General features: G+C 46.5%; 1 protein-coding gene across 1 annotated transcript in view; it reads left to right on the plus strand.

Moving 5' to 3' along the window:
* The window catches only part of CSMD2 (CUB and Sushi multiple domains 2), a 678,376-nt gene that overhangs the window by 447,777 nt on the left and 216,707 nt on the right, over positions 1–13,892 (plus strand). The window contains exons 16-19 of the mRNA XM_052636874.1: positions 8,876–9,014; positions 9,921–10,108; positions 11,007–11,195; positions 11,392–11,508. Of these exons, the coding sequence (XP_052492834.1) occupies positions 8,876–9,014; positions 9,921–10,108; positions 11,007–11,195; positions 11,392–11,508 (633 nt within the window). The remainder of the gene's footprint in view (positions 1–8,875; positions 9,015–9,920; positions 10,109–11,006; positions 11,196–11,391; positions 11,509–13,892) is intronic.

Genomic DNA, 13,892 nt, shown 5'->3' on the forward strand with positions numbered 1-13,892 from the left:
ACAAAGGAACATCTGGTTCTCACCCGCACACTCATCTCTTCCTCTCTCTTTTAAGCAGGGACCGATTCTTACAGCACTATAATAGGTGTTTAAAGATGTCACCTCATATTGGCCATGTACTAGTCTAGGAAGTAGGTGTTGTAATTGTCCCATTGAAGCACAAAGAAGCTAAGTCACTTGCCCAGGGTCCTTCCAGCTTGTAAGTGAGAGAACCAGAATCCAAATCCAGGTTCTTGGCTACCCCGTTACTGTATCTTTCTTGAGTTATATGACTAGAGAGAATGTGATTTCAAACTTGTTTGTCAAAGACTTAAAAGCATCTACAAACAGGATGAAAAGCAGCTTTTCTACTTTCCATATCCCAGTAGAAAATTAAAACAAAAGGAAACATATTGCCTATCGCAAAGACAAAGAAAGCAAGACACACGGAAGCATCGTAAGCTGAGAGCGTAAAAGATGGCAGCGGCAGGACAAAACCTATCAGTTACGATAATAAAGGCAATTAAACTCCCTATTAGAAGACGAAGACTCTCAAACTGGGTTTTCAAAAATATGCTGTTTAAAAGACATGCACGGGGGAAAAGGAGATAAATTATCTGCAGTAAGTATGTATATTCGTGTTTAAACTCATACTTGATGGTTGTAAAAAATTTAAATGCTACACGAGTGCAATAAAGTTAAAGTGGAAATATTCATTTCCTAGGGGCCCACATCCCCAAGCAAAATGGCCTATTAGTTTTGTGTAGGCACGTCTACGTTTTTTTTTCCTGTCTGTATGTAAAATACATGTGTTCATTTTATACTTTAAAAAAATTTCTTATAAAAAAAAGAAAAATCCATTCTCCCCACTCCCACAAGAGGGAACTAAGTGATGGTGGTAAGTCATCTGGGCCTCTAAGGAAGGAGGGTAGTTATTGAGTTTCTAACAGTGTTTCATTAAATCTTCTCGCTACTCTTGTTGAGAAAGATTATCATTCTCTATGCATGAGGAATCTGCACAGCAGCAAGGTGAGCTGACTTGACTGAGATCACCCAGCTAGTAATAATCGAGCAGTTATTATGCGCTAAATACTAGGCCAGGTGCTGTACAAACACTGTTCTGTTACGTCCTCCTGACAACCATGGGGGAGGCACTGTTAGGATCCTTACTTCACAACTGAGTAAACTGAAGCACAGAGTGGGCGCGGAATTTGCCCAAGGCCACACAGCTCAGTGAACGGGAGGATGAGAATCCCAGTCCAGATATTTTGATACCAGAGCGATGGCTTTGAACCACCAAATGCAGTCTGTTTGACTCCAGAGTTCGCTCTCCTTTTGTTTGACCACAGAATGGTGGAGGATGAGTGGTGAGGGATTCAGGGGCCATGGGGAGGCAAGGTTGGAGGGAATCGAGGAAAAGGCTTCCACGGCTTCTAGAGAGTCACACGGAGAGCCCTGTGAGGGCAGTGCTCAGGGTTGGCATTCTCGAGTCCACCCTCAGTGGTTAGAAACGCAGGCTCTGGAGCCAGACTCAGTTCAGTTCAGTTCAGTTCAGTCGCTCAGTCATGTCTGACTCTTTGCGACCCCATGAATTGCAGCACGCCAGGCCTCCCTGTCCATCACCAACTCCTGGAGTTCACCCAAACTCATGTGCATCGAGTCGGTGATGCCATCCAGCCATCTCATCCTCTGTCATCCCCCTCTTCTCCTGCCCCCAATCCCTCCCAGCATAAGGGTCTTTTCCAATGAGTCAGCTCTTCTCATGAGGTGGCCAAAGTATTGGAGTTTCAGCCTCAGCATCAGTCCTTCCAATGTACACCCAGGACTGGTCTCCTTTAGAATGGACTGGTCGGATCTCCTTGCGAGTCCCTTGGACTCGGAAGGAGACCCAACCAGACTTCCCAAGTTTAAATCCTGGCTCTGCCACTATTCTGCTGTGTGTTTCTAGACTAGTTACCTAAGCCCTCTGTTCCCATTTCCTCAACTTGGAAACGAGGCTGAGACCAGCACCCACCCTAAACTCTGCTGTGAGGGTGAACACCCAGGAAGAGCAGAGCGCACATCGCTTGGCGGCTGGCGCCCTGTGAGGGCTCAGTGAGCCCGAGTTTCTGGGGTCCCTCTGCTCCATCCCCATCCCAGGTGCTCTTCTCCCCGGAGCATCTGAGGTCAGGAGAGGTGGGGCCTCCCTCCCAGGGGACCCCAGCCCCTCATCGGAAGCCCAGCGTGTTAGCCATCTCGTGCTGCCATAGCAACATACCACAAGCCAGGTGATGTAAACAACAGAAATGTGTTTTCTCACGGTTCTGGCTGCTGGAAGTCCAAGGTCAAGGTGCCAGCAGGGCTGGCCGCTCTCTCCTGACTCCTCTCTCCTTAGCTGGCAGATGGCCGCCGTCTTGCTCTGTCCTCACGCGCCCTTTTTCTCTGTGTGCGTGCATTCCTTCCCTTCTTCTTCTAAGGACAGCAGTCCTTTTGGATCAGGGCCCAACCTTGTGAGCTCATTTCACCGTCATTGTGTCCTTCAAGTCCCATCTCCAAAACCAGTCACACGGGAGTTAAGATTTCAACCTATGACTTTGCAGGGTCCTAATGCAGTATTTTATTCCTTCCATCAAGAATGTATTGAGCACCTACTCTGTACTGGGCACTGGGATAAGGCACTGGGTCCCTCTTATTGCTGAATCCTTCTCCCTGTTCAAGGCAGAACCCTTTCCTCGTTTCTTTTTTTTTTTTTTTTTTGTCTTTTCCTTGTGTGCATGTGTGTGTGCCTGTGTGCATATCCTTCTTTTCAGCCTAACATTTTGTTAAAAGGAAGAAGGGCTATCTTCTTTCTTTTTAAGTTTTATTTTATTTGTTTATTTGGCTGCATTGAATCTTAGTTACAGCACGCAGGATCTTGGTTGCATCATACAGGATCTTTTCAATGAGGCACACAGACTCTCTGCTTGTGGTGCTCAGGCTTGGTGGCTGCAGTGCCTGGGTTTCACTGCTATGTAACATGTGGGATCTTAGTTCCCCAGCCAGGGATCAAACCCGTGTCCCCTCATTGCACAGAGGATTCCTTACCATTGGGAAATCAGGGAAGTCATCAGCCTAACATTTTTAATGGAAAATTTCGAACACAGAGAGTAATATAGTGAACCCCATGTGCCCATAACCCAGCTGCAGCAATTATAAACTCATGGCCTATTTCATTTCATTCATACCCCAGAGTTACCAGCATCTCCCACCATTACCCTCCTCTGGGATTATTGTGAAGCAAATTCCAGGCATAATATGTAATCAACAACACTTTAGTGTGTATCTCTAATAGATGAAAAGAACACTAAAACAGAACTTCAGTACTATTATCTTTAACATTATGGAGCTAGTTATTTAATACAATCAAGTTTCCTTGATTCTGTAGCTAAACTTTCTTTCACAGCATTTTAAGTCAGAACCCTGGTGAGGTTTATGAGTTACCATTGGCTGATGCGCCTCGAGTCCTCTGTAGGGGGCAGCCCCACTCCCTTCTGGTATTTTTGTTGAGGAAGGCAGGTTGTTTACCCTGAGGAGTCTCCTGCAGTCTGAATTCTGGTGATTATGTCCCTAGGAGACTGTTTAACATGATCCTCTCTCTCTCTTACATTTCCTTTAGTTGGCAGTAAGATCTAGAAGCCTAATCAGATTCAGGTTCTGGTTTTTGGCCAAAATGTTTTATAAGCAGGGCTCTGCGCCTCCATCAGAGGCATGGAATGTCTAGTTGTTACTCTTTGGGTGATATTATTAATAGGAGACATCAACGATCATAGCCTAGAGATTACAAAATAGTAGCATTTTATCTCTTCTGTTATATGCAGAAACACTTACAGAAAACTTGCCCCCAACAACTATTTGGTTACCCTGAGGTATAGTTGATAAAAAGACAGGAGAAATACTTAATTATTTTCCTTTATTTACCACTTTTAATCTTAATGGGTTGACTCTAGCATCTTCCTAAGTTGAAAAAATGTTAATATCTTTGCAATCCGAAGGATTTAAACGTACTGTGTACATTTAAACCCACTACAGTTGTTACTCTGCTCAACACTCAAATCGTCCCGTTGGCCAGAGGGAGCGTTTTGAAATTGGCCCAAACTCATCTTGTACATTTTCTGTCCCTGACCTACAATCAGCTATTTCTCCAAGGAGTCCTGGTTCCTTTTAGTGAGAAATGATATTTAGAATCTGGGCACTGGCAGTGCTTATTACCATTGAGTAGGTCCTTGTTTCTAAGCCTTTTCAACAAACAGAGCTAAGAAATATTTTTTAAACGCTAAAATGCATCATGGGTTCATTTCATTTCAAATGTAAGTGCGTTTTTCTTTTTCATTGAACTTCCTTGATATCATAGCTGTGTCTACGTTCATTCTTGCTGGTAATCCAAGTTCCCAACACCAATATAGCTTCCCATCCCCTAATATACACCCGAGTCTCAGAATTGTGATACCAATGCCGCAGACAGCTGTATGATTATTGAAAATTGTTTTCGTGCTTTTCCTTCCAATTCTTCTTGTCTCTACATCCTACTAGGGATAGACTATCAAATTACTGTGTTTTAAAAATCTCTTTAGTTTCTGTATGTATAATTATGCTACCAACTGATGCAGTATTCTGTTCATTCACTGTACACTGCTGTTAAGTTTTGAGAAATTGTTTATCAAATTTAAATCGTTTTATTGTGGTATAGTTGCTTGCCAATGTTGCGTTCGGTCCTGCTGTACAAAGAAGTGAATCAGTTGTATGTATACATATCTATATCCCCGCCTTCTTGAGTCCTCCTCCTACCAACCCCCATCCCACCCACCTAGGTCACCGCAGAGCCCCAAGCTGAGCTCTCTGCGCTATACTGCTGGTTCCCACTAGTTTATGCCTGATAGTGCATATATGTCCGTTTCTGGCTCACAAATCACCCCCTCCCCTTCCTACCCCCCGTCCACAATCTGCTCTCTACATCTGCATCTTTATTCTGTCCTGCAAACAAGTTCATCGGTACCATTTGTCCAGATTCCACATATGTCGTCTTTTACTGATGTAAAATATTGACATAGTTCCAAAGCGAAACCTCTGAAAGGAGGCATATTCTAAGAAAGTCCAGCTTCAATCCCTTTCCTTTCTACCCCAACCCCCTCCCTCCATCCATAGGTCGGTCATCTTTTGTCTTTGGGTTTTGCACTTTCATTGACCATTAAGGTGAGTAAATGTGTGTGTGTCTCCTACCCTTGTCTTAGGCCAATGGAATCATACTGCACCCTTGCTTTTACCACTGTATCTTGCTTTTATTCACTTAATAAAATATCCTGGGGACTACTCCATGATGTTACATATAATATTCCTCATTCTTGTCTCATAACTGCATAAATAGTCCATTTTTGTTGATTACTCCAATTCATTCAGTCAGCTCCCTATCACTGAACATTTGGGCTTGTTTCCATTCTTTGGCTGTTATAAATAGTGCTGCCTTACATAGCCTGGTGCATATATATGTCCTTTCATATTTTTGCCAGTGTATCTTTAGGATGGTTGGCTCAGACAGTAAAGAGTCTGCCTGTAATGTAGGAGACCCAGGTTTGATCCCTGAGTCGGGAAGATCCCCTAGAGAAGGAAATGGCAATCCACTCCAGTATTCTTGCCTGGAAAATCCCGTAGATGGAGGAGCCTGGCAGGCTACAGTCTGTGGAGTTGCAAAGATTCAGACTTGACTGAGAAACCAACACACACACACACATCTCTGAGACAGAGTTCTAGAAGTCGAGTTGCTAGGTGAGAGAATAAAAGGCTGAATTCTGCTAGATGCTACCAAATTTCCCTGCCTAGGGATTGTGCTCTTTTGCGTGTCTAGCTGCAGAGTACTAGAATTCCTGCTTTTCCTCAACTTCATGTGTTGTCAGACCTTGCCTTTTCCCTACTTGAGGGATGAGAAATAATTTCTCAGTGTAGTTTTGATTTGTATCTTCTTGGTAAGAGCGAGGTTTAAATCTTCTGAAATGTTAAAGAGACACTGTACTTAGGAATGCTCCCCTCCCTCCCCCTGCCTAGCAACTGCCACCTTGGGATATGAAGATGAACTAGAGAGAATGAAGGACTGAATGAATGGAGAGATTGTTTGCCAAGCACCTAAAGCAGAGAAGAGAGGTCTTAGCCAAAGTCATAAAACAGTATAGCAGAGAAAGAGAACAAAATAGTGACCATCAAAGAAAAGGCTTGAGCTTCCCTCTCTGGCGAGTGGAGGTTGGGCTCTGTTGATGTGTACCACTGAATCAAGAGTGGCCCTGGCAGGCAACAGTGGCTCTGTGATGTCTGGCTTCCCGCAAAGCAAGTGAGGACGTCACAGTCCAGCCACCAAAGAGGCTGGGCCTGTGATGAATGGAAGCCAAGAGGGAGTCCCCGCTCTCTCCTGAGACTCATTACCTGCCTGGGGACCCAGGCATATAGCAGGAGGCAGGCCCCTCCCCTCCTCCAAGGGGTCTCACAAGTCCATTGGGAAAGCAGAGGACAACACTAGTCATTCCAGCGACATGAATGGATGGGTTTTGAAAACGGGTTACCCAGGAAATAATAATACCTACGGGCAATTTGCTCTTTCAGCGTTTGATAGAGGTGCGGTGTAATTTCTTGTTTTCTCCAAGCCTCAACTGCCTGGTAATGGGATAATAATCCCTGCCTATAAAATCAGGATAATAATGGTTTTATCTACCTTTTAGTGTTGCAGTTGTCAGGAGGATAATCCACATTAAGCCCAACACATAGTAAACTCAATTCCAGGGAGCTCATACCAGTTGGCTGTGGCTGTTGTGCTGTTGTGTGCTGCAGGGGAATTTGGAGACAGAAAATTTGAAGTTAACTGGTGGCTCAGTTGGTAAAGAATCTGCCTGCCATGTGGGAGACCTGGGTTCGATTCCTGGGTTGGGAAGATCCCCTGGGGAAGGAAACAGCTACCCGCTTCAGTATTTCGGCCTGGAGAATTCCATGGACAAAGGAGCCTGGCAGACTATAGTCCATGAGGTTGCGAAGAGTCGGACATGACTCCTGAGCAACTTTCACTTTCCTGCTCTAACTCTATTAGCTCTTGACCTACTCTCTTGGCCTCAGTTTTTCCTCTGTAAAATGGGGGTGATTTCATGAATGGTGTGCACATTTAAATAAGATAATACATGTAAAAGCAGTTAGTATCCTAAATCAGCAGTATGAGTTGTCTACTATTAACCTCATAATTCTTCTTCTTCTTTATCTTCTTTGTTAAGTGAACTTTCTAATGTAATTTACTATGAAGAATGCCTGATGGTTATTTTAAATTTCTCCGAAGGGTTCTAGAACTGAGAGAGGAAAGGTGTGGTACATTTGGCTATTAGTTTATGAGTCTGACTACTTGGGGAAATCTGCAAAAACTTGCAAAGATAGGAGTGTTGTGTAGCTCTTTATCCCCTTACCTTTCCAGTCTTGTTCAGCACATTTTGGCAGCTGGTAGCACCATGGTAAGGGGAGCCTAAGGAAGCAGAGTTTCTTTTAAAACGAGGAGGCGGTTTAGGGTAAAGTCTCTGGATTTATGCTGTCTTCCTAGGTCTGAATCCAAGCTCTGCTACTTGCTAATCCTAGTTAGTTAGCAAAGCCTAGTTACTCAATCTCCTTAAGGCTCCGCTTTCTTAGCTGTAAGATAGAGAAAAGTGTTTGTGTTTGTGAAGAGTGGACATAGCCTGAAGCTCAGCGTGTAACACTCAGTCCGTGGCCGCGATGGTGGCAGTGGGAGCAGCTTTGGGGCTGGTCGTGACCAACACCCTCATCATCGGTCCCAGGGAGGGAGGTGTCTTATCAGGGTGGTTGATGTTAGACTGTGCTACCAGATAAACCCAGAATCTCAGTGGCTTAAAGACAGGCTACGCAGGCTACATGTGTAATGGGGTCATGGGGCTCTACTCCTCAAGGTCACTTCCGTCTAGACCTTCACTTTCACAGTCACCAGCTGCACATCCCACGCTGGCTCTTCATGTTCCCACATGGACATGACACACGTCATTTCTGCCCTCGATTGATTGGTCAAGGCGGTCACGTGACCTTGCCTAACCCAAAGGGTGGACCATGAAGTCCAACCATGTGGCCTGAAGGTGGAGCTCTGGACTAGCTCTAATCACCATCTCAGGGCCAAGGGTCTGATTGCGGGAAAAGGCAGGAGTGATGGGAAAGGTGGGAGAGAGTGGGAAGACAGATGGAGAGAGACTGGGGGCTGAGATGACAGGTTTGCAAGCTCAGAGCCAGCTGTGACGTGTGCCTGGACCCTGTGGGCCTGTGGTTTACCTGCATGGTTTACATGCTCCTGGATGGAGCATGCTTCCATCCACTCATTTATTCATTCAAGCAGTGGTTACTCAGTGTTACACCCATCTTCCAAGCAGGAGGCTAGGGGCTGGGGACTCCGAGTTGTTCAAGACAAATAACATGGCCCCCGCCCTTGGGGAACTCACAGTGGAGTGGACTGTGCGAGGCTCTGAGCTGAGCTTGGGGCTCCGACCGCGGTCCAGGGCCAGCGCTGTGTGTGCAGGGCGGGAGCCAGGCTCATGCCTGTCAGAGGCCTGATAATTGAGTGAAGAACAAAGAAAGAACCAGTATGACCCAATATTAGCTGTACTTCAACCCTTCTGGAATGGCAGAGGACTTTGTTTAAAGGATTCTTTTCATTCCTCCCCTCCAGCCCTTCATAAAATTCCAAGTGATGTAACTGGACATTTCCATAAAAGTCCCAAAAGACAGAACTCACAGTTTAGATGGTTTATGTAATTCTCCATTAATAAAAAAAAAAAATACTTGCTGGCAGACACATTTTATAGAGAGACTTTTCTTTATTCACTGTTCCCCCAAGAAAACTGCCTGTCTCCCTTCTTCCCAGCTCCCTGCGGCGGTCATCTGACTTCACCCAGTGGCACCATCCTGTCTCCTGGCTGGCCTGGCTTCTACAAGGATGCCCTGAGCTGTGCCTGGGTGATCGAAGCCCAGCCAGGCTACCCCATCAAAATCACCTTCGACAGGTGCCTGTAACCACAGCCTGGGCGGTGGGGGTGAGGGGTGATAGCTCTGCTGTGGGGTGGCCGGGATGCTGGGATGGGTGGGGGACCAGCACTGATGCTGCAAGGTCAACAAGGTCAGAGGGCACTGGAGCAGATGTTCTGGGCAGGGACAGGCTGCACTGGCTTTGCTCTTGGCCTTGGTTCAGAAGTGGGGTTTGTGCTGTTTACGGGACTGTTAGCATCTGAGGACCATCACCCTGACATTTTCAGTGTGGAAAGGTGATCTTCCTCACCTCAGACCCAAATCCTGCTCATGTGGCCCACTTCTACTCCCAGCCTGGTTGTGTCCCTCTGGTGGGGAAAGCAGCCCCCAAGTATGAATGTAAACTTCTTCTAGACAAAGCTTCCATGGCCCAGAAGAGCAGTTGCAAACTTTACTGTGAAGGGCCACACAGGAAATATTTTAGATTTTATGGGACACTTGCAGATATCTGTTGCATAGTCTTTGCTCTATTTAAAAAAAAAAGCCTTTATAAATGCAAAAACCATTCTTGGCCCTTAGGCCATACAAAAACAGACTCTAGACCAGATTTGGCCCTGGGGCTGTAGCTGGCTGACCCCTGGCCTGGAACATTCTGACTCCCTTGAGCCAAGGCACTGTGCCTCTAGCTCTGAAGATGGGTCACTGCCCAGGCTGCAGAGAAGATTGGGAGAGCTGCGTCCAACCACAGGAGAAGAAGGAGGAAGGTTCAACACAGTAGGGAGGGTTCTCCCGCATCTCCAGTGAAAGTGTTCAGATTATATTAAGAGACCCCAACCTGCCAAAACCCAGTTGTTCTGATGCCCTGGGTCAAGCGGGGCCTCTTGTCATTTGCAAATTAATGAGCCTTGGGTTTCTGAAGAAGTCTTCGTCTCCGTCTTCGGCAGATTTAAAACCGAGGTCAACTACGACACCCTGGAAGTGCGAGATGGAAGGACGTACTCGGCGCCCTTGATTGGGGTTTACCACGGCACCCAGGTCCCCCAGTTCCTCATCAGCACCAGCAACCACCTCTACCTCCTCTTCTCCACCGACAAGAGCCACTCAGACATCGGCTTCCAGCTCCGCTATGAGAGTGAGTCTCAGGGCGGCAGTGATGGGGCCAGCTGGGTGCCGGGGAGGACTCAGGGCTGAGCTCCGGCAGGAGGACCCGCTCTGCCATGTCCCCAGGGCAGTTCTCAGTTAGGCTGCACTCCTCAGGAGGTCCTCCTTGCTCTCAGCATCTCTCAGAGCTCAATGTCAGAAAGAATGAAAGGTCCCCTTCTGTGTGCAGATGACTGGGCGCCAGCCTGCTGGGCACCCCGGGAACAGAGTGCTTGACAGATGGTGATGTTGAAGTGAGATGTCATCTCACTCTCCGTCACCCTCTCCCATCGCCTGCGTTCATCGCTGGTGCCTCAATTGAAAGAGATTTTTTCTTTTTTTCTTTTTTTTTGGTCAAGATAAAGCTGATATATCCGCATTAATATCAGACAAAGTCAATTTTATTTTATTTTTTAAAACTTTTTTCTTTTGCATGGGGATGTAGCCGATTAACAATGTTGCGATAGTCTCAGGTGAACAGCAAAGGGACTCAGCCATACATATACACATATCCATTCTGAAAGAGACTGTTGATTGAGTTCTTTGCAGACCACTGCAGAAAGCTATGGCTGAGAGCACCAGGAGGAGGGTTGTTTTCTTACCCGTGATCCTATCTGTAACCCTTAGCATGGTGTCCGAGCCATGTGTGTCTCTCCGCTGATGTTTACTGAATGGATGATGAGCAAACAAATCATTGCAGCCAACTGGTTGTCCCTGACAGATGGGTCTTCAGATACCCTCACCCAGTACCGACAGCCACATTTGTGGAGGGGGCAGATGACAGCTCCAGCCTTCTCTCAGCTAGGACTCTCTCTCCCTCCCTTGAGTCACTGGGGTCCCCCTGTGGTTGCAGGGAACTGTCTGTTCCAGCCGTGGGCTCTCTTTTCCAGCTATCACACTGCAGTCAGACCACTGTCTGGATCCAGGGATCCCCGTCAACGGGCAACGTCATGGGAATGACTTCTACGTGGGTGCCCTGGTGACCTTCAGCTGCGACTCGGGCTACACACTGAGCGACGGCGAGCCCCTGGAGTGTGAACCCAACTTCCAGTGGAGTCGGGCCCTGCCCAGCTGTGAAGGTGAGCCTCACCAGGAGGGGGCGCTAAAGTAGAGGAGACTTTTCTGCCGTGAAAACCCAGGCACAGACTCCCAAGACCCTCTGTCAGTGAGGAGTGGGAGGTTCGAACAAGAGGGGGGCTAGGATCCTAGGGGGATTCTGGGGGAAGCTCCCGGGGCCACCTCAGTCTTTCAGGGTCCTCTCTCCCTCCTCTCCAGCTCTCTGTGGTGGCTTCATTCAAGGCTCCAGTGGGACCATCTTGTCACCAGGGTTCCCGGACTTCTACCCCAACAACTTGAACTGCACCTGGATTATTGAAACATCACATGGCAAGGGTGAGTGTTTAGGCCCATGGCAGGCACTGGGATGTGACGCGGCCAGGGCCCTACGGTCCCCACATCCGACGGCCTCCACGAGGCTCCCCCTCTGCAGTGACCTCTGGGCTTAGTCTGGATTTTTCTCACCAACCAGAAAACTCTCAGAACGTTCCTATCTCTTCGAATCACAGAACTCATCCTCTAGCAAATATTTTTCAAACCTAAAAATCTCCATTCTGCAAGAGATCTTAGAGAATACCGGCTCTCAAAACCTACTTAATGAGGGAATCTTCTCTATATTACAAGATGGCGGCACACCTTCTGCGCAAACACCCCCGGTGGTAGAGAGGTGGTCAGCCCACTCAGCAGAGGGCTACCTGTTCTCGTTTTCTCATCGACCTGACCCCTCCTGCTAACCTGAGACTGAGTTCTTTATACCGAGTGCTGACGGAACGTAGGCTGCTTCTGCTCCCTGCCCCTCACACCCAATCTTCAGATACTGTCTGGAGCCATCTTCCTCTCACAGAACTCACAGTGTTCCTCAGATGAGTGTCTTTATGTATGCCTTTCACCAGTCAGGCCTCTTGCTCCACCTTCCCTGACATAAATGACCCTTGGGAGCCCAAGTTCAAAGTAAGATGCTGGCTATAAATAAACATCAATTAATATACTCTTTTATTCAGCAAATATTTTTTGTTTTGGTTTTGCTGGGGGGAGGCAGGCTTTAAACAACAGAAATTTATTCTTTGCACAGTTCAGAAGTCCAGAAATCCAAAATCAAGGAGCTGGTTCCTCCTGGAGCCTCTAAGTGAGAAACTGTCCCCTGCTTATCTTCTAGTATCTGGTGACTGCCAGCAGTCCATAGTGTTCCTTGGCTGGGAGACACATTATTCCAGTCTCTATTCAGCAAATATTGATTGAATGCCCCCTGTGTGGTAGATGCTGGGACTGGGCATATACACTAATCAGGCAGATATGACTGCTACCCTCAGAAGCTTCCTCTGAAGTTCATGAGCCAAGGTTCTCTGCAGTTTGGCAACTACTCCAACGTTAGACCCTACCCTAGAGGTTTAGATTTTCGACTTTGGAGGTGGAAACCAGGCAGGACACTTCACTGCTAACTGTGATACGTGCCCTTAAATAAGAACCTCTGATCTAGAAGAATTAAATGTAGAAAAGTCAAGAAAAAACTTAAAAGGAAGAGGAACTGTTCCAGATATTAAAATGTTATTATGGGCTCAAATACTTTTAATGATGCAGTATAAATATAGGAACGGACACACAAATCAGTGGGGGAGAATAAAGATCCAGAAATAGATTCCCCTGTGTTTGTGCATGTGTGTGTGAGAGAGCAAGTGTGTGCATGTGTGAATGTGTGTGTGCGAGAGAGAGACAGTTTTTAGTGTATGATTAATGTGTCATTTCCAATCCATTAAAGAGAGGATGGATTTTTTAATAAATGGTTTTGAAACCGCGGGCTTAACCATTTGGAAACAAGAAAAAACCAAATCATACTTCACACATTTAACCACAAATTCTAGTAACAGAAGGATATGAAAGTCTAACCTCAGGTGGGACGTACTTGAAGAACAGGAGCAAGAGTAGACTCCTTAAAGGCACAGACTGTTATGTTTGATTAAATAACACTTTAAATGGATTTAGGGTTTTTTTAAAAAAAGATAAGTGTATAAATATTTAAAACATTCATATAAAATATTTAAATAGTTAATAAACAAAAATATTTGTAATCTATATAATCATCTAAGGACCACTGCTACTGCTGCTGCTAAGTCGCTGCAGTCATGTCCGACTCTGTGCGACCCCATAGACGGCAGCCCACAGGCTCCCCTGTCCCTGGGATTCTCCAGGCAAGAACACTGGAGTGGGTTGCCATTTCCTTCTCCAATGCATGAGAGTGAAAAGTGAAAGTGAAGTCGCTCAGTTGGGTCCGACTCTTAGCGACCCCATGGACTGCAGCCTACCAGGCTTCTCCGTCCATGGGATTTTCCAGGCAAGAGTACTGGCGTGGGGTGCCATTGCCTGCTCTGCTAGCCTGATATAAAAAGAGCTCTTAAAATTTTTAAGAAAAAAATGCACCTGATCTACAGGTCTGGGTTGTTGTTATTGTTCAGTTGCTCAGTCGTGTCCAACTCTTCGTGACGCCATGGACTGCAGCATGCCAGGCTTCCCTGTCCTTCGCCATCTCCCAGAGTTTACTCAAGCTCATGTCCGTTGAGTTGGTGATGCCATCCAACCATCTCATCCTCTGTCGTCCCTTTCTTCTCCTGCCCTCAATCTTTCCCAACATCAGAGTCTTTTCAAATGAGTCAGCTCTTCGCATCAGGTGGCCAAAGTATTAGAGCTTCAGCTTAAGCATCAGTCCTTCCAATGAATAATCATGG

Source organism: Budorcas taxicolor, chromosome 3 (assembly GCF_023091745.1).
Source record: "Budorcas taxicolor isolate Tak-1 chromosome 3, Takin1.1, whole genome shotgun sequence".
Lineage (NCBI taxonomy): Eukaryota > Metazoa > Chordata > Mammalia > Artiodactyla > Bovidae > Budorcas > Budorcas taxicolor.